Genomic DNA, 23906 nt, shown 5'->3' with positions numbered 1-23906 from the left:
AAGTGTGGTGACTTAACAAATAAAAGTTAAACTATTCGATTTTGTGTTTTATTTTATTCGTTGGCACAAGTACACTACACCTTGACGTTGACTATCCAATGACAACCTTATTTTTATTGTAAAATGTTTGAGACAGTTCTGTAACCGAATTTTTGAAACGCCTCTTTAAACCGTTATAAATAAAGATGTTTAAAAATGTATTTTAAAACAAGTTCTTGAGCCCTTCTTATATTTATGATATTTCGTATTAAAGCATTTATAATGCAGTAAGTCCTTTTCTTGATATGTTAGGTTAGGTTAATATAGTTATGCATGAATAAAATCAATCTAAATACTCTTTATTGTACACCAATAAACACGTCAATAAATCACATTCAAGTAAGATACACAAGAGGCGGCTTTATTGCAGACCTTATTACAGAGATCTCTTCCAGACAACCTTAAGGTGGCGGTAAGAAAAAGGTAGGTGCATATATAGCATAATTATGATAAACATAATATATAAATCAAATTACGAATTAGATAGAAACTAGAGCGAGAAGCTTGAAGGGAAACAAGGCCTTGGTCATGTCTCAGATATATGAATAGCACGTATATTTTTACAATGAAAGGAAGACAATATAAGTAGTGTTCAGGAATGCTCTGTGCGTTAATATGAATAAAATCGCATTTTTGTGCTACCAGAGAAATTAAATTTAAATAAGTAATAATTTAATTCAAGTGTTTCGTTAAGCGTTTTCACGTTTAACTGTTAATTATTAGATTCGATTCAAGTTAAGTAGAATGATTGATACTACAATATTTGAACTGCTAAGTGGGACAGCATACTGCGTCGCTGAAAATGTGTCGATATCGTTTCGGTATTGGAGCATACCAAAATTGCACCAATCCAGCACTGACAGTACAAGAAATTGCCAAATAACCTTCAAAATTTTATTTTTTTGCATACAGATGTATACCAAACGCTACAAAGAGATTGATATATGACCGTATCTCACTAAGGTGTTCAATTATTATAACAGTATTATTTATAGTAAACATCCCGTCTTATCAAATTTGATTTAGTTTAAAGAAGCAGAAGGAAACCAATCACGCAAATCTGTAACGTTCAGGATTTTTCGAAGTCTTTTTTTCTTAAATTTTAGTTATTAACTCTATCTGCATGTATTGAATCAAATACAATTCTTTTAATTTCCATTAAAATATAAAAAAAAGAGGTAAAGATTCGTGTTAAATAAAAAGACACATATAATTAATTTATTTATTAAAACAATTCACTACTTTGTATGATAATAAACCAAAACTGTTTTGGTATTAAAGATCAAATCTAATTCTAAACATTGCACATCTATTTTGACTAATCTAACAATAAGTCAAAGTCTCTACCACACTCAATTTATATCAATCAAATAACGCGGCTAAATATTAAGAATTCCTAAAGTGACATTGGCATAATAATTATGTGCACAGCACAACAAAAAAACCAAAAAAAAAAATTTTTTAATCATTTCATAGTGATTTTCATTGATTTTTTTTATTTGAGTGTGGTATGACATACACACTAAAATATATATATTTGTCATTCAACAATGTTTTTTTTATAAATGAATACATATACATCATAGGTAACAATTCTATATATTTCGCTAATAAAATCACTTAACAAAGAACTCACTGGACATTTTTTTCCTGTGATTTCGGTACAGATAACAGTATAAATATATTTTTATAATAAAAAAATAAAAAAAAAATACATACTTTTATATTTAAATGATATAATTTTATTAGGTAAATATATTAAATATTAACAATCAGATTCGATTCCTGATTATTACATATAGAATATTTAAATACTCCTAGAGTTAAAACAAAACTTTTTTTTTAAATTTTTGAATATGATTAACAAAGATTTAACGATAATTATTATTTAAAATGTTTTTTTTTTTTTTTTAATAACAGAATACTTAAATTAATATAGTCATGATTGCTTCGAAGTCATGGATAAAATCACTAGGTTTCTTTATATTTTCCTAAAACTTATTATTTAGATAATAATGACGTGATGTTATTTATGTACTTAGGAAAAACCTAGTTCATTACGAGAATTAGTAATTATTCTAAAACTGACCATCATGCTTAGTACTCGAATCAAAGTGGCATTGGAGAGGCCTTGTTTATGGCAAGGATGTAGCCCGTAGATTTTTGATGCATAAATTTACCGTCTAAATATGACTCCAGAGCTACCAGTTCGATTCGAGGGTTCCAAGGCACTAAATTTATTGCCTAATGTTTTAACAACTAAATACTATTTTTAAATAAAAATCTTTGTTAAAACGGAAACGAATTCATTTTTTTTTATTATTTAGCCGAAATGACGTATTAGTTTTTTTTTCTGTTTTTAGAATTCCGTGCAATAGCGAGACATAAAAATAGTTTTTTTTTTCAATATCAAATTAAAAAAGATATCCAATTGATTTTTTTTACTATTTCTATATTAACTATATTCTAAATTAATTTATTATAATATTAATAGTATTATACTAATTCATCTTATCACAAGTGACGAATTAAAGATACATTATTTATAAAACAATCGGAAGACATTTGATTTTGTTGTTTTATACCTTATTCAACTAACATTAGTATTATGCTGATTCTTGAACTAAATAGAAAAAACTAAATTTAACACTAACATTTATCCTGTTATAGCTGTAGGGCATCAAGTATTTCACTAAATTACACTATTTTGTTTAAATTAATGAGATTAATGATTTTGTGACTGTTTGCAATCATTTAAAACGATCTGTATTTTATTATAAGTGATTTGTTTTGATTTCATTAGTAAATCAATAGATTTGTTTGGGGTGACTCGATATCATAGAATTTTATAATTTTGATTAACATTGTTATAACCGTTTTTTACGAATTTTTACTTAATTTGCTTTAAAAAAAACCTAGTAAATTAAACATGAAACGTCGATGTAGAATGACGAAGAAAATTAAAATTTAAATATTATGACTGTTAAATCATTTGTATATATTTGTTTTACGCGTTTACTTATTTTGACGAATTATTATTATTATTGCTTTATCTAGAACCACAAAAAGATTTTAAACTTCGAATTAAAAAAAATAAAGTGTAAACAGTCAGATTTCGTCAACTTAACCTTATGGCATTATATATAGTTCTGTTTGTCTTAATTTTATTTCTATTTTCTAAACTAATTGAGCGTTGTCTTACACTAAATTTATAAATGATTACAAGTAGATATTTGGTTCTTTGCTAAAACGTGAATCAGCACCTTAATATCACTGTTTTTCGAGAAACGTTATAAATGATGACTAATAAACTAAAAAAAAATACAATAATTTAACAATTGTTTTTTTTTTTTTAAATGTTTTAATTTAATTGGCGCCATACGTCAAATGATGTTTATAAATAGAAAATTATTTGCATAATAGGTGTACCTATTACATATTATAGTTTAAACTAAGAATATATTATTTTATTTCATTTAATAAAATCCTCCCTTACTTTCCAAATGATCAACAATAAATAAAATATTTAAAATGAACATTATAAACACGCGGCGATACAATTATTATGTAACGTTAAAACTTCATATCTTAAAACGAAATACTCATCGGGTACGAGTAACATTGATAGTTTTACCTAAAACATGAGAAATATATCATAATATCACGTTACTTGAGCCGTTCATTGACTGAAATAATATCAATTATTCATGAATTCGTTGGCAAGCTGCGATTTATTTTTGACTAACATATATTTTTTTAATATTTACGAAAAATTGAACTTGAATTTTTTTTTAAATTATTGTTAATGAACAGGAATGAAAGTTATACCATTCGAAAGGTGTGCCGTAGATGTGCACAAGAAGACGAATTTCGTAAAAAGAATAAAAAAAAAAACAACGACCACAGACGATAATAGACAAAAGTTATAATAGAAAAAAATATATATTTACGAAGATATTTTTCTGATAAATAATATATAGACTATGTGTAATATTTAGTTAAAAATGTTTAAATAAATTTCTTAATTTATGTATAACGTGGATTCGTTAAATATTCTTTGTACGCAGATTAAAAATTTAAATATATTTGCGTTATCTATGTGACGTTTCATTACATAAGCGATTTGTAACACTTTGGTTTGTAAGGAAAACTACGGTATTGCATAGAGCTTATCGCTTCTACAATTTTAGAAATATATTATATTATATCTATTGGGATATAACTAAGCGTCTATGATCTAAATTTGAGCGATATCGTCATATCATTTTTTATATGACTTAATTTTGAAAGATAACGAAGAATTATATAAATTCGACGATCTTAAAATATCACCTAATTGACCATGAAAATAGGCCATTCGGGGCAAGCGGCTGGGGGTGGGATGGGGAGCGGTGATCCCCCACCTACTGACACTACTTCTGGTATCTGAAAAATAAAATGGATATATTAATTGTTATGTTATACAATAAGCGCTTAGTAAGTAACAATATATAAAGACTACACGTTTATTCCAATGGCAGAAGTAAAGATAAAGAAAGTCTTAGATTTTATTTATTCCATGTAACTTACTAACTCTGCTATATTGTGCATTACAAATGATTCACAATTAAATTTTATTTATAATACAACTTAACTATATATACCCAAATTTAACTTCCAAAAGTTCCAAAATCAACTTCACTAACATTGCAAACGCCTAATTTTCATAAAACCGCTTTCATAATGGGCACCATAGATTATTTAAATCTTAACTAATGACGTCACGTCAATTCAAGGTCAACATTGTTTATGTATCTTAACTCCTGATATTGGAATAAACAATAATCAGTACTATCTGTGGTTAAGAGATATTTTTATAATCCAAAATACCTCATTGCTATCCAAATTACACTCAAAGTAATCGATTACAGTAATTAAAGCACAACATTTTAGTTATAATTTATTCTTTCAAGTATTATCTTTGGAAATGATAATATAAATTTACATTAATACTGTTTCCAGCTTATCCTTATATTTTTATATCAGTCATTTAATGTCCCTCAGCTGGACAAAGGTTTGAGAAAAGATTATTAGCGTAGTTATTAAGTTTACCATAGTTTGGGGATGATGCGGCGGATGGTAGTAATGCGCCGGCGACACTGGCGGCGTGGGGTAGCCCCAGTAGACGAGTGGCGGCGGTAACGTCGGTCCCATCGCTGGGTAATAGTACGTCACCGGACCTACGCAACATGTTTCATTATTATAAGACTTACCACCGTTAAATCTTAGTAATTATATTTAAAAATCGAATTGAACTTTGTTACATTGTAATTAATAAAATTATTTATCAATGATTCATTTGTCTTTAGGCCGATTGAAGTTACTCATGCAGTTTGTTAGTCACAAATATTTATAAAGTATGGTTCGTACTTTTGTCACAAGCCATTCTATGTATGTAATACTTATTATCTTTTAAGTACTGGACCGAATGCGTTTAATCCGATATATATTGTGATTGTTTTTTAGATAAATAATACGTTTTCGTTATATTTTTATCCCATGATCATTAAATATTCTGTTCAGTTACAATAGATACATGTGAAAATTACCCATAGATACATAATTTGAAAAATGTTTTGCTGAAATATTCATAGATATTAAGATAATATGTTGATGAACACAAGTAGAACTATTCTTTACGTACAAACTCACCACGGATCACGATCGTAAAATGTCGGTTCTATACGACAATTATTTTATAATAATTATTGCACTTACCGAATACACTTACTTATCTATCATATCACGGTTTTTGACATTTCACGAATGAGATACGAGGTGAGTTCTTAGTTTTTTTTCGGAATAGAACTGTAGGTATGAAATGACACGTCTTATTACAAATGTAACTCCAGCAAAACACTTATACTTACGACCGAAGGACATACACAATGTTGGTTATGTAATTAAATCGATGAACACTCACCAGGGCCTCAGAACGCATTAACAGTCCACCAAAGCAGTGCGCAACTTACACCAATACTCTGTTACACACGTCGCCGATGCCGCCAACCACCAAGCTAGTCTGCGGACTTTACCAAACTTATGCTGGCCTAGTACCCTAGTATGTACTCAGCACCACTTCTATGCGACTTCAACTACTTTTTATTAATAAATATCATCATTCTATCTCTATTTTAAATTATGAAAGAACTAAAGACAGTTAAACAAATCGCGCTTTAAAAATATTAATTTAGGAAGCGATTTATTTTCCCACAATGAATACCCCCATTTTCAAATAGTAGTTTGAAGTTGAAGTCGCTCTCAAAATAAATGCGATACTCAAGAATAGGAAGGAGCGCAACTGATGTGATCCCACAACATATGATAGTCGATACTTACGCCTCGTTACTGTGATGATTACTTGGTGTAACATTCAGGGCAACCTTAACCCATGACATCCGATTAATTCCTTCTAAGAAAGCACAAAAACTTCCTACACACACTGAAGCTCTGAGTTTTCCCATTTTACAAGATTTGTAACTGTCTGTCACCGAAGTTTCCATGCATTTTAGAAAGCACATAATTAATGTTGACTGTCTTTTTTTTATTATTAAAGGAGAATTTTTAACCAATTTCAAACAATATAACACTTTTTTTTTTATTTTATCATCCTCAAACCTGGGCTTAAAATTTTCATCCCAGTCAGACATAATTTCACCAAAATTAAAAGAAAGAAATCAATTTTTGTTAAATATTCTCCTTTAACATTAAGTCATGATTTTTTTTAAAGAAGCCTTTTTTGTGCTTTTTAATTAGAAACGATTTATATTCGGTTCGTATTGACCGTTTGATATTTTCCCAAAGGCTTTTATTTAGACATTTTAATATCTAAAGAAGGTACTAAATACTAAGCTATGTTAGGAGAGGGGAGACGGATATGATTGTGCTATTCGTGTTTGTTATCTTGTGAAGAAAGGTTAAGATATAATGTGTAAAGGTTAAGAAATAATGGATATTATAAATTTTCTATTGATATTTTTTTCACTGCGTAAATGAAAACTCATGAACACTTAATCATAATGTTATATTAAGTAAATTTTGATTTATGCAGTGTCTGTTTTTAAATTATATTTGTATAAAGTCCGTTGAGAACATATAGTATTGTTCCCATTATGTTAACGAATATAGTAGTCGGTTTCTGTAGCAATTATATATTTATATATATTTATACCACAAGTGCCGCACCATATACAACGTGCATTGTAGACTCGAATCGTGATTAGTTAGTAAAACATATACAATACTCGCTGGACCATAGACAAGTAGAAGCTAGTGTTAGTGAATTATTTAGCCCTCCTTCACAAGTTCACGTACTACGTACAGCCAACTTTAACTCAGATATAGCACAATCACCCACATAGCAGAAAAACGCAATAACCAATTTCTAACACGGAAAAGTATTGATTTATTAAAAGTACGCAACTAAAATTAGGCAACTAGTATAATGTTAACTCATAATGGAATCAACGGATCATTTATCATTAGAGAAAAAAAAGAAACTCGATTTATAATACCTTACATCTAACGTATGTTACTCTTCTTAACTTATATTTATTTCGAATCTGACCAATAACGCTAATCGAATAAAAATATTTCCATCAAAAACATATAAAAACTTTTTCGTTATTTTCATAAAATATCTGCTATGTTATATGATTTGGTTTAGCGTTATTGTCACCGTTACAGTATTAAGAGAGAGTGAGTTCAATATATCACCATTTTAAACCTTAATGTGCGAACATAAAGTTCAAAATCGAAGATCGACAAAGGTTAAACAAGCTTATCTGGATCAACACGACTGTTTCCTCACACCACCTCCCCCAGTCACTACACGCTAAGATATTTCAATCAGATTATATAAAAAGACAACTCTACACATAGACAAGTTTAATGAGATAGAGTATAGTGAAATATAAACCCTTTTTAAATGTGTAAGTGTTATCAATTTTTATTCGCAACAATCTATAAAGTCACCAACAATTACACAATAGCGTAGAATATGACAGCAAATGTCAATTTCACTTTGGTTGAATATTTATTTACGAGTTTTTGCTCTCAAACTAATTTAATGTTTAGAAAAGTGACAATTAATATGCATTTAAAGTATAAAAAGATTGAAATATCCCAGTCCAGTAGAATAACAAAGAATTATAAAGCGAAAGAAGGCTTGAGAGGGAGACAGGAAGCTTGTGCGTGTAAATGACTGGAGGAACTTACCATTTTATCGACTATTGGAAGACACTAAGCCCTAATCTCCTTAACATTATAAAGCAGGGGCCAGCCGTCGTGGCTTATAACGTCATAGGAACACTGTGAACAGTTCTAGCATAAACTAAATACAATCTATGACGATTTAACTTTTTTTAAATATTTTTTATAGATTGATTTAATATATGGTAAAAATGTTCGTCTATGATAGTAGTTTATAATCCAGAGTACCAAGATAAAGCTATAATCGTGTACATTTGTATTAAACAATAACATACAGATACTACCGGCCGCGCTGTGCTCTGGAAAACGGCGAACGAACGCTAGAAGCGAAATAATCATCGTCGTCCATGCACATAATATAGATACTTAATAAAACCATCCATGCCAACCCCGACTCTCTGAGGAACACGTTATTAATATTTTTTATTCATAAAGTGCAACACTTACCGTTTATATCCAAAGTCCATGCGCATTTTCCATAACACAACCCGTACGGATATATATTTTGAATAATCAAATTACTCCACGGTTGTAGCTAATGTTGCCAGTTTATAATAATAAAATAACCTACAATATAGGTTTATTATTCGAATTGATTTTAGTGTATGCTACGAGCTACTAACCGTAGTGTAAAATGATCAGAAATTAACACATTATAATTTTATATTATTTTATAAACTTTGATATCGTTGAATCGACCAGAGGTTAGATATAACTGTCAAAGTTGTACTTTATATAATATATGACAGAACAAATATTAGCCATTACACCAAATCGTGACTAAAGCCCCCAACCTAGTGAATTTGAGACAATGGCAACACCATAGACAATGATAGGTTTAATTATTATTTAAATTAACATATTTTCAAATTTAATCGTTAATTATTATTTGAAAATACGTTATAGACATAATTTTATATATAAACTAAATTATGTGGTGTGAGGTAACGAACAATGATTTATCGTGTTTATTAAATATAAAGGTTAATTTGGATGATCTGAGTTGTGGGAGGACGGAAGGGAGAATGACACTGGAAGGAACATTCTCGAACGTTCTCGAATATTACAGAAACATCGACCGCCGACTAACACACGAGTTCTTTAAAATAAATCGCGTTTAAAGCATACTCATAATTAATAATTAAATTCATCACTAACAGTGCGTCAACAAACGAATTAATCTAAACAAAAATATAAAAAAAAAACAAAACGTAAAACTAAACACAGGTGCGTTACTGATATATATCGGAACGAGTTAAGTACCTAAACATTTATTCCATCGGTTGGATAAGTACTAAATTTACTTTCTCAGACTTTCGATCAGCCTTGCGAAATCGGCAAATACATTGCACGTGGAATGTCTAAATTCAAAATCACATCAACGATCACGCGTAAGATCCACGGATAAAAGCAAACTTACAATAAACGTTAATTGTCATAAACAACCTCGGGTTCACTTAAAAATATATCTAAAGTTCAACAATGATTAAAGTCGGTATATAATCAACAAACAACTGATTACGACGTAAACTTACTCCTAAAGAAGCTGCAAAAACTGCCACAGTTCATATCTCGAAGCGATATAGAAGTCGTCGATCTCTTAAATTCATATATTTAACATTACGTTTAAGTAAAAATATCGGTACTCGGTACGTGTACGCTAACGCGAAGGCACTAACACTACGGTTTATTTGAGCTTATTGTCATTTCGATACCCTGTCGTTTCGACGGCGACGGCGCCGCCGGCCGATCGCGTCCCCCGCGGGGGCCTACACGCCGGGGTAGTACGGGTAGGTGGGGAACATGGACATGGACAGCGAGGCGGGGAAGGGGGACGAGATGGAGGCGGGCAGCGCGGCGGAGAGCGCCGTGCCGTAGCCCGGCAGGCCGGCGGGCAGGCCGGGCAGCGCGCTGTACGACGACAGCACGGGGCTGGAGTTGGCGTAAGAGAACACGGGCGCGGACGAGGCGTAAGACAGCAGCGGCAGCGACAGCGCCGGCGCCAGCTGCGGCGGCAGCGCGTACGGCCGCTTGGCGGGGGAGCCGTCCGCGGGGGGGAAGGCGCGCTCGTACGTGCGCTTGGTGGGCAGCATGGAGGGCTGCGGGAGCATGGGCAGGCCGGGGTAGGACGGCGCGGGCGAGCGCATGTAGGGCAGGAAAGGCACGAGGGGGGGGCGCAGGGACAGCAGCAGGTTCTCGTGCTGGCGGGCCAGGAGGTTCTGGTGCGCGATGTGTTGCGCCAGGAGGCGGGGCGCGGGCGGCGGGGGGGAGAGCAACGTACCGGGGGAGAGCACCTTGGGGGAGGTGGCGGGGGTGACGCCGCCGGTCAGCACCAAGTTCATGTCGTCGCCGGAGCACTGGAACACCTGCGGGCGGCGGAAACGGTGAGCGATTCGTTGCTGCGCGTGAGGGTGGCAACGTAATAAGGTCGATCAAGTTACCTCGATGTACCGCTGCTTCTTGCCGAAGGTCATGTACCGATGGTGTTTCTGCTGCGCGCACAGGAAGGCGCTGGCTTCGCTATCCATTTGGATAAACGCTTCACCACTCGGATGGCCCTGGATGATACAGGTTTTCAGTTTATGCAAAACTATTTTGTGAGAATCCGTCGATTTGTTTGTTATTAATATATTTCTCATTTTGTTCAGAGAACTGCAATTACTTCTAATTTAATTCGTAAATAATTATTTAAAAAAACCGCAGATTTTTTTACTTATGGTACCATACCAAAAACCAGAGATTTGATGTTATTATTTACTGAAACGCTGGTTAAATATAAGTGCTAAAAATCTCTCTTATCGAAAGCCAACTGCATATGAAACCGGTGCCTAAGCTAGACATCTTTTATCAACAATGGATATAATACTAACTATATTATACTACTAATAAAATAAGTATTTGAACTTTTTTTAAATATTCATATCTTTCTCTACAAACTTAAGACGTTCGTTATTTTTGTACTATACATTGATTTTGTGTGGCTTCGTCCCATAATCGCGAGAAAAATATTGAAAAAATATTTACTTGTGAATTGTACACCATGTGTACGCCTTGCATCACGATGTTCTTCGCGAACTCGTCCAAGAATGTCAGTATGTGTTCAACCTGTGAAAAAAAAAATATAATTTAGACAATTAATTAATAATTAAATTAATTAATGACACTTCAGCAACACAATATTTTATTGATATACGGCAATGTTGTATTTGCTTGTTGTACGTAGGAGCTTATAAAGCACAATAATCCTAGCTTCTCAATGGATCCAAGTGGACTGCGCAGGAATTGTTATACTACATAGACACACTTCTTACACTCTCTTTAAATCTATTAAGTCTACCATGCCGACTTCATTTTTTTGAGCTGCATTTCAATCGAAATAGACTGACTTCTCTGATCATAGAAGCTCGTGTATTTAACGCTGTATTGTAATAATAAATTACTCACTTGGGCTTCGTAAGGCAGTCCCCTCAGTCGCACACAGTCCTTGGCGGTGCCGGAGGTGATGACGTGTTGCGGGACCAGCGCCACGGGCAGCAGGCCCTCGGCGGGCGCGCTCGCTGTGGACGGCGTGCTGGCCTGGCTGGTCCGGGTTTCCAGCGACCGATTAAGTACCTGCGATGATCACATTTATAAACGGTAAACATGTTAAATAATTAAAGCAATTTGTTCATAAAGAGCCGAGATAGCCTAGTGGTTAGAACACGTACATCTTAACCAATAATTGCGGGTTCAAATCCGGGCTAGCACCACTGAATTTTTACGTGCTTAATTTGTGTTTGTAATTCACCTCGTACTCGGCGGTGAAAGCAAACATCGTGAGGAAACCTGTATGTGTCTAATTTCAACGAAATTCTGCCACATGTGTATCCACCGACCCGCAGCAGCGTGGTGGAATATGCTCCTAACCTTCTTCTCAAGGGAGGGGATGCCTTAGCCCAGAAGTGAGAAATTTACAGGTTGTAAATGTTGTCGTTGTTTACAAATTTAATAGAAAAAGGTTACATATTTAGCATTTTCCATTCTATTCTTTATGTGTATCTGTGGTTGAGCGTATATCTTACCATGTGCTCCAAGGGCAGGCTGAACATAAGAAGTAACAAAATTACCACAAAGTATCACATTAAACATTGTTAGAGCACAACTCGCGTGTGAATAAACGATCTCGTATTGTACGTTTGTATTGTCATTATACCTAATCGTAACTTGGTCGCAGTCCAAGGCCGAAGGGAGTTTTTACCTCACTATCCTAATGGTCTGTTTTTGCACAGCTTTTTCGCCCAATTTAAGACTTCCCCGTGATTTGACACACGAGTTCATTTGTTTCTTTTTGCTATAATAACAAACAACGTGCTCGCTCTGTCATATGGTTCTATTGTATCGTTGCTAATTTGTTTTTCTCTTATTTTTTTGCACCATTTGTTGCCCTAATGGCTTTGATGCCTTATGTGCTGTGGAATTTATGGATGAGTATCTGTCACTTGTGTAGCAGAACCAGAATTGGACCAGATAAGTTGAATAAGGTCCAAACTACTCAATAAAGAAATATCAAGAGCCGAGATGGCCCAGTTCGGGTTCAAACCCAGGCAGGCACCACTGAATTTTCATGTGCTTAATTTGTGTTTATAATTCATCTCGTGCTCGGCGATGAAGGAAAACATTGTGAAGAAACCTGCATGTGTTTAATTTCTGCCACATGAGTATTCCATATAATATGCTCCAAACCTCCTCAAAAAGGAGAGGAGGCCTTAGCCCAGCAGTGGGAAATTTACAGGCTGTTAATGCAATTAATGCAAATAGGCAGTTCCTCAATTATTACTAATGGATATTTAAAAATAATAAATGATAACCGTGGTATATGGCAACACTGTTTCATTTGGATGTTGATATCAATAATTTGATTTTAACTTCGAATAAACTTTCCTATAAGGGCCTATTTATATTGTTGAAATGTCGCGTAACACTCATTTCTATGTGAATAGCGAGATATGAAACGGCAATAAAACATTTAAATCGATTTCGTGTGAATGAAATGTCCAATTTTATGACGTAAATAATAAATATCTGGATACGACCGGTTCGAAAACGATTTAACTTTAATTATTGTTTTATAAATTCTGTAAACAAGGCGTTTTTAGAATAGAGTAAATCTATCTTTACTCATCTTTAAAAACTAGATAAGTTTGTGATATGTGTATAAAAACACATACATGTATGTGTACAAATGACGGACTTCTATTTTAGTTCGTGTTCGTGTATCCTTTATAAACTGCAAAAACTCTTCTAAGGTAGTAAATAAACTGAGGTATTACCTAACAATGATAAGTAATTATATCGCTCAAATTAATATTAAAATCATTTTATGATTTTCAAGTATGGGTGACGTCATCGTGGGCATAAGAAGCTGACGCGATCGGTTTTCGTACTATCGATTGAAAATGCTGTATCTAGCCAACTCTTGATCTGTGGTTGAAACACTTGCATCGGATCATTGTGCGTTTTGCTCAAACGTTACGTATAGAAAATCAGAAAATACGTGTATGTCTCGGGACGCCCGACAGAGAGAACCTAAAGTTACCTAAGTTACTAATACTGGCGCCGTAACGCGTTACGTAACGAAGCGGTTTATCCTACCATGAGAAGTTATCACTCAAAAAATTTGACTTTGTTATTTAACTCCTATCCTACCACAATAATTTAATTAATCTATTAAGTTAATATTAATTTAATAGTAGTAATTTTAATTTGATTTTTCCTCAATTTTAAAATCAAGATAACATTGTTCCCGCCGTTGATATGAAAGTCACTTGATTGAAACTTATCAATAGGTTAGGAAATTCAAGAGCACAGATAAAGAATGATTATTAACAGTCATTCAATCTATTGTTATAATCTGTGATTATGATAATGTAACAATAGTAAATGACATTGTACAACGACTTACAGAAGTCACAAGGTTGTTGTTTAATAATAATTTGATATTTTTTGAATTATAAGCACATTGCGAGTTCCTAATTTGAATTAATTCGCGAAGTACTCGCTTGTTTTAAAAGTTTTTTTTTTTTTTTTAAGTAAGGCGAACACCTTAAAAATTAGGGTCTAATATTACATAAGAGCATAAAAAATAATTTTGACAATAAGTTAAGTTTGTTAAGTTAAATGTTATAAAACAAATACCGTTTTATTACCGTAATTATGTTTCTCAAATTGTTTGAAGTTTTTGCAGTAGGATGACAATGTTGCCGGGGAATTGAGCCTCGTTACGGAAGGCACAAGTTACAATTTTAAATAAAACGTTAAAATAAATCTGACCAATGGCTTGAATGGCTCGATATAAAAAGATTATTTTTGGAAACATTACCAATATTTAAACTATCAAAAACTCACCTGTTGGACCTCTGCTGTAGTAGATCGGAATAGCTCTATATATCTTGCGCCTATAAGCTTGCGATGTCGCGAGAGAGCCTTCGGCGAGTCATCCTCTTTTGCGAAAAGTACGAAGGCATCGCCCGTCGCTCTGCCGTCCGCTCGCCTCACGAACAACACCCCTTCAGCACCATCGAGCACTTGGACTGGATCATCACCAGATGAGAAGAATTCCAGCTATAAAACATACCTTATTAGAACGATCTTATGTACCAATATTTTGACCAGCAAGACAAATACGAAATCATGTACAAATTATTATTTTTAAGTATAATCTATATACATATAATAAAATTGGAGTGTATGTTTGTAATATTAAATAAAAGCTTTTTATATAATGCATATGTATGTATACACGGTACATAAACCAAATTAACATTTTTTTTTTCAATTTTTGTCTGCCTGTTTTTTGTTCCAGCTAATCTCTTGAACGGCTGGACCGATTTTGACGGGACTTTCACTGGCAGATAGCTGATGTAATAAGGAGTAACTTAGGCTACAATAATAACTTTTTTGTTAAACTCAAACGCGCACGAAGTCGCGGGCACAGCTCGTTATATTATATATATTTTTTATATGCAAATCTTTTTGTCGTAAACATAAGTATTTTTTATGTTGTGGCAACACTTTATTTTGTAAAATACTTCAACTCACAACTTGCTGCGGAGTCGCATCGTAGGGCAGGCCGCGCATGCGAACTATAACTTGCGCCCCACGTGACAGAAATGCGGCCGCCTCGCAAGTGGCACCACCTGCCACAGACAAGAAGTCCTCGCCGCTGGCACGGTACACCTGAACGAGATATTCAATATTTTTTAAATTTTATCTTACATAGATGACTACAAAACGCAAATAAGTACGTTTTCAAGTTATTACTTCTTCACAAGAGACATCAAACATTCCTTTATACAGTAAGGCGTTTAAATTACTTTAAGACTTAAAGTTAACTACAATTTCCGACTTAGCTTAAAAGATCCCAAAATTAACATTTTTGCAGACAAAATACATTTTCCTGGTCTAGTCAAACTTTGCTCACCTCGATGTACCGCGGCCCGATGTGGTGCTTATGCCGTTTAAGCGCCATGTCCCTGTGTTCTTGCGACACGAAGCGGACGAGCGCTTCACCGTTGCGTCGACCCTGAGGGGAGAGGCACAGAGCTACTCCACCCCTACACAAAAACAAAACAACCTTTATTCAAATACGTTCATATTTTAATCATAATTTTACAAAGTCTATTAGCAACGACCAAAGAACTATCCAACCACCAACCCGCATTGGAGCAGCGAGGTGGAATATGCTCCAAACCTTCTCCTCAAAGGGAGAGGAGGCGCAACCAACTTTGGGAACTAAGATGTTATGTCCCTTGTGCCTGTGATTACACTGGCTCACTCACCCTTCTAACCGGAACACAACAATACAGTGTACTGTTATTTGACGGTAGAATATCTGATGAGTGGGTGGTACCTAACCAAACGGGCTTGCACAAAGCCCTGCCACCAAGTAATTATTGATATTACATTTATATTCATATTACCAGTATTTATATGACTTACTTGGCCACATTGAGTCCTCGGAAGAATTTAGCGATGTCCTGGTCTGATGATTGCCAGGGGAGACCTCGAGCTCGTACTATACAGTTTCCGTCAATATCATCGTCTTTTGAGCTGCAACAAAGAAACTCAATCAATATTGGCGAAATAGCCCAATAGCTTATATAGCCCCGAATAGTTACAAATGCATTGACACTTTTATTACAATTATTAATAATGTCCTACTCATCCTTGAAATGCTTTTTAAGTTATGTATAACATCGTATACGATGTCATACCATAAATGTCCCACTGCTGTGCAAAGACTATAGTCTTTGCACAGCAGTGGGACATTTATGGAAGATATTGTATATTAATAGCGTAAGCCGATTTTTATCCCAGTGACTATGGGATAGCTGCACATAAAAATAATTATCATTATTAAAAAAAAATGTGAATTTAAAAAAGGATTTCATTTAAACCGGCGGCAGGTTAGGACTATAGAAGTTAGGAAGGTAGTTTTTGTAAGATTCTAATCTATATCTCATGTAAATCTATGGTTCGTTTATCGTTACTTTACAGACATTAATGAACTACAATTTTGGTGATGAAAACAGATAGATTCTAAAAATAAAAACACATAACTCTGCTCACCTGGATACGCAATCTGTATATTAAGTAATTTATTAAACATTATCAATATTTAACATATTTAAAAACGTTAGTCGCGGTTACTTATCGAAATAAATTACTGATACGACGAGCTTAATAAACTAATCAATTTACTTTATCGTCGCGATAGATAAACTAATTCTTTATTTATATAAATGATTTTGTTAACGTTTACTTTCTAAACGGACTGTAGATTGTTATGTTTTCGTAACGTCGCGTAAGTTATAATATGGCAATATGCGTTTTAGTAAAAGGAATAACTACTGAGTTTTTTATACGAAATTTTCAGATTTTACTTTTTTATTAGTATAGTTAGGTCAAAGGACAAATGGTAAGATGGATACCACCGACCATAGAAATTGAGCGTTGTAAGAAATATGAACCATTTCAAATATGCCAAAGCCCAACCTTGGGGGCTAAGATTGTAGTTTCACAGACTCACTCATCCTTCAAAGCGCAAGACAATTCTAACTGCTGCTGTTTGGTGGTAGAATATATAATGAGTGGGTGGTATCTACCCAGACGGGTTACACGAAGTCTTATTAAGTAAAATTTCTATCGAATATGTTAATAATGCGAATTTATTGGTCTTCGCATTCAATTCTAAGAAAAGAGGCCTAATTGGATATTCTACCTTCTATTTCAATAATATGTAAACACAGACTTATCATCCAACGCATGCAGATTTCATTCTGTAAGTTGTCTTTTATCATTGAGTCCAGTTTCTTGAACCCACGATCTTTGTATAAGATTCACATGTTCCAATCACTGAGTCATGTCGGCTCACTCATTAAGAACATGCGCATTATGAACTATTTAGATTATGTTTTAATTACTAAACCAAACTTAATCATTTGCTATTTATCTTTTGCTGATAGAGATATCTTCAGCACCGATTACTTTTTTTTTGTTCTAAAGATATCATAAAGGTTGCCTATGTACATTGGCCTACTCTGGAAAGTGCTGCTAGCCGGATACGGAAATAACATTTAAAAAAAAGTAAATCAGCATTTATACGAATATCTATAACAATATGTATTATAAATGCGAAACCCTTTCTGTCTGTCTGTTGCTCTTTCACGCCCAAAAACAATCATGAAATTTGGACGGAATCAAGCTTAAACTTCAAGAAAAGAAATAGGCTAATTTTGTGCCTAACACATCACGACCAACACCTAAAAGCTAAGATAAATCGCGGTCGTCAACTAGTATTATATAATATATAATACTAGTTGACGCCCCATATTCCACCAACCAGCATTGGAGCAGCGTGGTGGAATATGCTCCAAACCTTCTCCTCAAAGAGATAGGAGACCTTAGCCTAGCAGTGGGAAATTTACAGGCTGTTAATGTAATAGGTCAAGATTAGTTTATATATGTTTAAGTGAAAAAAGATAAAAAAATACAATTTTATGTTCCTAGATACTAATATCAAATTAAAAATCACAGGTTTCCAATCGATAATTCCGTTTTTATCAGAGTACTTACTGAGCGGTCACGCCGCGCCGGCGTCATGAATACGTCGTAAAACTCTGACTGTGTATTGCATTCAAATTCAAAATCTTTATTCAACTTAGAAGCATTAAACTTGCCTATTGATTGTCAAAAAAAATACCAACGAATTATTGAGAATCGATTTTAGAATATTCGTAATGAAATTTTCCAACGGTTAGCATTGGCTTTGGGCTACGCTGTTCCACTGCACACCGGTGGACTTACATGACATGATTTTATCGTGTCGATTTATTTAACCATAACGAAATCTATTGAATTATATCCAGGTAAAATAAACCAATAGACTTCCAACTGCAAGAGACGCGACGACGCGATTTGAGCAATACAAGATCTTTAGCGTTGTTAGATATTCTCTTTCGAAGACATGAAATGCCTTCGATAATGACAGATATGCGACAGAAAAATAAATCAAATTTAATTTGAACAAGATCCGCCATATTGAAAATGTAACAATAGTCTATTCCAATCGAAGAAGGATTACAGATAAACAAACCTCAGATTTACGTATGACACGTGATTTGCTAATAGTTCAGCTATATTGTACACAAATAGCAATTCTTTAATGATATGTCTGTTTCACTTAAATGCTTGTATCCGTATATAACTTTAATTTTGCTTCCGAAGTTTCAATAACAGCTTCGTTCAAAACGCAAATATTTTTTAAATCCATAGTGAATATCATAGATTAATCAAGCTCTCGACCAATGGTATCACGTCAAATTGCTGTCAAATGTTGTTTATTTAACTTTCCTCCTGTTATGGTTGGAGTAGAGTATACCTATTACAATAAAATACATATACAAGCAAATCGACTGCAAATTAGTAACAGATTGCATGTTTAATATATCTATGTCATATTTTACGTAAACGTCTTCCTTCAAGATATCGTCAATGTCAAGTTGATAGCAAATCCTCATATCTCCGTGTGACCCGGGACCTTTCTAACTTAAATGCAAAAACACGCACATACTATAAACATTTTCGAATCGAAACGATATTAGAATTTATTAAAAGTTAGTTAAATAAACCAAATTGAAAATATAATGATCGAACGGAATTCCATTATATTATTTATATATATATATATATTTTAATATTGGACAACATCACATACATTACTCTGATCCCAATGTAAGTAGCTAAAGCACTTGTGTTATGGAAAATCAGAAGTAACTACGGTACCACAAACACTCAGACCCAAGACAACATAGAAAACTAATGAACTTTTCTACATCGACATCGAACCCGGGACCTCGGAGTGGCGTACCCATGAAAACCGGTGTACACACTACTCGACCATGGAGGTCGTCATTTACCCATTTTACTTATTGTATTCTTATATAATCAATTTCCCCGTGAGATTTCAACAGCGTTACCGCTTCGCCCACGTGCTTCGTAACGCAAAGTTTATTTAGCCTTTAACCTTATCAATAAGTGGAGCTGTTTATGTACCCAGAGATTAACGTGTTTAAACAAACTAACTCTTCGTCTTCTTTATTAGTAGGTATACTTACATTATAAATGCGAAAGTAACTATCTAACTGTCGTTAATTCACGGCAAAACCACTAAAATTAATTTGATGAAATTTTATATGAATCTTGAACTCCATGGAAGGCCATGGATTACATACCTTAGCCTAAAAATTGACGAGCAACCAAAAATGCAAGGGAAGGCGGCTCGACAACCCGTTAGTATAAACATTATTCAGATAATTAAATAAAAATATTTATTTAGATTTGCATTACTATAATATTATATAACAATACATACTCGTACTCTTTGTTAAGATTCAATTAAAAAAAAAAAAGACAAAAGAATGTGCGCAAAGATCCGTCCTTTTGGGATTCTAAACTGTCATTCATATCAATTAAAAAGTATATTTGAATCGAGAATTGTTAGAATGATTATTATTTAAACAATTACGGGCATAGTCGTTTGAAGTTTCGACAATAACGAGCGCGGATACTCCCGCCAAAACATTCAGACAATGGCACGGTTATGTTTCTGCTCAAACCATATGGTATTATTTTTATACAATTCACGCCATGTATACCATGGAAGTTGAGCATCACACGATATCGTAATAAAATCATATTTTAAGCTATCGTGTCTATATCACAGCGAAGTCAGTGAATTAATGATAAAAAATCGTGGACTCTGATAGTATCTGTTGACTTCCAGGCAGAATATGTATAAATTCATTTACATACGCTGTATTTAAAATTTCAACGCGGTATAGTTTAGTTTCCGAACCGGTGGCTTTAAATTCCTATTTAACCCTGTTATTAAGCTTAGCGGCCAGGGTCGATCCTGCGTCTTTTTACATCTTTAGGCCCGTAAACTATTATTAGGTTGATATGATAGTGATATTTACAAATACACTAAAAATTCAGTGAAATAAAGTGATATGGCTACCGAGGGAAAGCAAACTAATATCGTCACGGCTAAATTTTGCACAAAGTAATTTAATTCACATACCTAATCATTAATAATTAACTAAAAAATTGATACGTGAAAGAGCAACAAGCAGACACAGAGACGCACTGCATGTATTAAACAAATAGTATATTTTTAAAACAAATCTTAGGAAAGAAGAAATAACACGAAATATAAAAGTTCTCAATGAATGAACGAAAAGTAAATTATTGTTTAAAATAATAACTTATTTGTGAGTAAATAAGACTTCAAAAAAATACAAATGAGGCCGAATTTGAGGTTAAGTCAGTCATTGCAGAGCGATATCTAGCCCTCTTCTATTATAAAATCGATTGAATTATGCCATATGATATGACTATGATGATATTACTATTTACTCGTCCCGGCTACACATGGGTACAATAAAGCTCTATATAAATCTATTAGATTGAAGAGCAAACATAAAAACAAAAATTCTCGTTTTTAATCCGGCTAGGAATGTTATAATTCTCAGCTTTTCTCTGCTACAATGTATTGAATCGCGATAAATATTGATGGAAACCGCACTAAAATCCGTTGCATAGTTTAAAAGATCTCGGCGTACAGACGACGGAAAATTTGCTTCATGATATGCGAAGATTATCACCTAAAATAACAACGTCCTTAATTTCAAATCGATACGAAAATAATTAGAAATAGATGAAAAATCACGTCCTTGATTTATTTAGATACATACATACATACTGTTTTTTATTTATATTGTTACGTATCACCCACTCAACGTATATTCAACAGCTAAACATCAATACGCAGTATTGTTGTGTTCCGGTTTAAAGGACGAATGAGCCGTTGTAACAGGCACAAACCAAGATTCTGGTGGTGGTTAATATTTCTTTGACAGGGAGCACCTAATTCAAATACACGTGTAAATATTTCAAATGGAATATAAAGTGAAAGTCGAAATTGGTAACAATTCTAAGAGAGTATTCTTTATCGTAAGTATATGTAAGTTTTTAATGTGTGATAATTTAGCTTCAATGGCTGTACCGCTAATTGAAGTCATTTGTCTCGAACGCGAGTAAATCTTAGAATAATAACCGTATTATTACTCGTATATATTTTAATCGTAACAATTCGTCACAGTCTTGCTCAATAGCGATAATATCTTTGCCACACGTTCGCTTTGATTCAGCGAAAAAAATTCAAGCCTAGCATTACGTCTCTGTTTACGATTTTATATAAAGACCGTTCACACGTCAAGATTCGTGACATTTGACATTTGTACGAAATAATTCGTGTTTTTATGTTATTGTAAGGTCATGTTCAAGTTTTGATTTTGTGTAATAGCTAGGCGGACATATGGGCCATCTGATGTTAAGTGGTTACCACAGCCCATAGACAATGGCGCTGTTAGAAATATTGACCATCCCTTACTTCGCCAATGCGCCACTAACCTTGAGAACTAAGATGTTATGTCTCTTGCGACATCACCCTTGAAACCGGAACATAAAAATACCAAGTACTGCTGTTTGGCGGCAGAACTTCCGATGAATGGATGGTACCTACTCATAAAGGTACTGTCGGGCTTGCATAAAGCAAATATTGACAAATTCGTAATTATTAACGTTTATTTAACGTTATCGTTTAAATGAGCTATAAAGTTTAAACGCCAACGTGTAATATAAATAATAACCTTAAAATAAACTTAGAGCAAGTAAAAAACATTGAAACCATCGAATGTGACACTGAGCAAATATTATGTCAATTTGCCATAAATGTAAATAAATAAAATGTCGTATGCGAATCGTGTCGTTGATTGTAAACGTCCCTTTTGTTTCCGACAGCCGTTTGACGTTGCAAAACGTGGTATTGTAATGAGAGTTTAGGAGCCGCTCGGGGTGTCGTGTTACGGCTACGTTGACGTTCGTAAATCAACATTTTAGGGTTAAGATTATTCGGATTTTATTGTTTTCAATCGCCTCGGCGCTTTTAGGGTTCGTGGATCGTGTTTTTGTTTGATAGTTTCTCGTTATAAAATTCGATTTGCATAATATACGCGAGCACTTCTGTTGTTTACAGAGATATTCTCACGTAATCTGACAATTCGTTTGTTCGGACTTGGAGTTACATCAACAAGTGGCAAAAACTATTCAATTTATTCAATATTGAGTCTCAAAACATATTTCAAAAATTCTAATCAGCAGGATATGAATACCACTTTCATAACTTTGGGATAATTTCTTATGTAATATATTATTTAAATTACGAATCAACTAATGGCAAAACAATTACTATTTATTTAGCATATATGTTTAACGATGCTAGTTTTAAGACGAAGAACATTAATTTTAAAATAAAACAATTCCAAAGTGTTCTTTAAGCACATAAATAGGCATTTCAAATCCAATATCAGTAGAGAGGCGAACTAATTATCTAAAGCTATCAGAACTCACCTCCTTATCTGAAGTTCTCGACGAGTGATAAAAGCTAGTCCCAAAAGAATATCACAGAACAAACACTCAAGCCCGTCAACTTAAAAACACATTAAGCGCGATTTTTTTTCCACTTCACCTCATGTGGTGGTAACGTGAAAATTTGATAAGAAAGCGTTGAAATATTAAAAAGACGTCCGCACGGTTCGACGGTCGGGCTAAGAATGCGATTAGTGACGCTTGCCGTTGCGCAGGAGTCGATATGACTTGTACCAAGTAACTTAGTTTCATTTCTTTGCTGATAACGAAGGGAACTATATAAATATGTAAGCAATATGTTTGTTTGAATTATGACATATATTTAGTTTATATAGATTCACGTCTGTGTCAATCGATACTATAACTTTATTTTAGTAGTTACTGTCTTAGGACATGGAATGGGTGGAGACTTCTTTTGGGGTAAATAAATTAGCACTAGGGAAATATCGCGTTTTTGTTTCGTTTATATTTAAGTTGAAAAAAATATTATTTTATGTGCAAAGTTTATGTCTTACCCTAACTACTAAATCTAAATAAACTTTATTGATGTACATCTTTACAACTTTTGGATTGATAATTTCGGACAAGAA

General features: G+C 33.8%; 1 protein-coding gene across 2 annotated transcripts in view; it reads right to left on the bottom strand.

Moving 5' to 3' along the window:
• Positions 1-1247: 1247 nt before the first annotated feature.
• The window catches only part of LOC125073587 (RNA-binding protein fusilli), a 95738-nt gene continuing 73079 nt past the window's right edge, over positions 1248-23906 (bottom strand). Inside the window, exons 7-16 of one of the 2 annotated variants that reach the window (XM_047684466.1) lie at positions 16267-16377; positions 15749-15881; positions 15367-15504; positions 14674-14889; positions 11734-11901; positions 11314-11394; positions 10731-10847; positions 10571-10655; positions 5131-5258; positions 1248-4464 (exon numbers count right to left, since the gene is read on the bottom strand). In XM_047684466.1, coding sequence (XP_047540422.1) covers positions 4372-4464; positions 5131-5258; positions 10571-10655; positions 10731-10847; positions 11314-11394; positions 11734-11901; positions 14674-14889; positions 15367-15504; positions 15749-15881; positions 16267-16377 — 1270 coding nt within the window. In that variant the 3' untranslated portion in view covers positions 1248-4371. Of the gene's footprint in view, positions 4465-5130; positions 5259-7455; positions 10656-10730; positions 10848-11313; positions 11395-11733; positions 11902-14673; positions 14890-15366; positions 15505-15748; positions 15882-16266; positions 16378-23906 lie in introns of those variants that run through there. The other variant, XM_047684465.1, reaches the window with a different exon arrangement.

The sequence above is a fragment of the Vanessa atalanta genome, chromosome 24, assembly GCF_905147765.1.
Source record: "Vanessa atalanta chromosome 24, ilVanAtal1.2, whole genome shotgun sequence".
Classification (NCBI taxonomy): Eukaryota; Metazoa; Arthropoda; class Insecta; order Lepidoptera; family Nymphalidae; genus Vanessa; species Vanessa atalanta.
The sequence above is the reverse complement of the archived record's forward strand: the minus strand, read 5'-3'. Positions and strand labels throughout refer to the sequence as shown.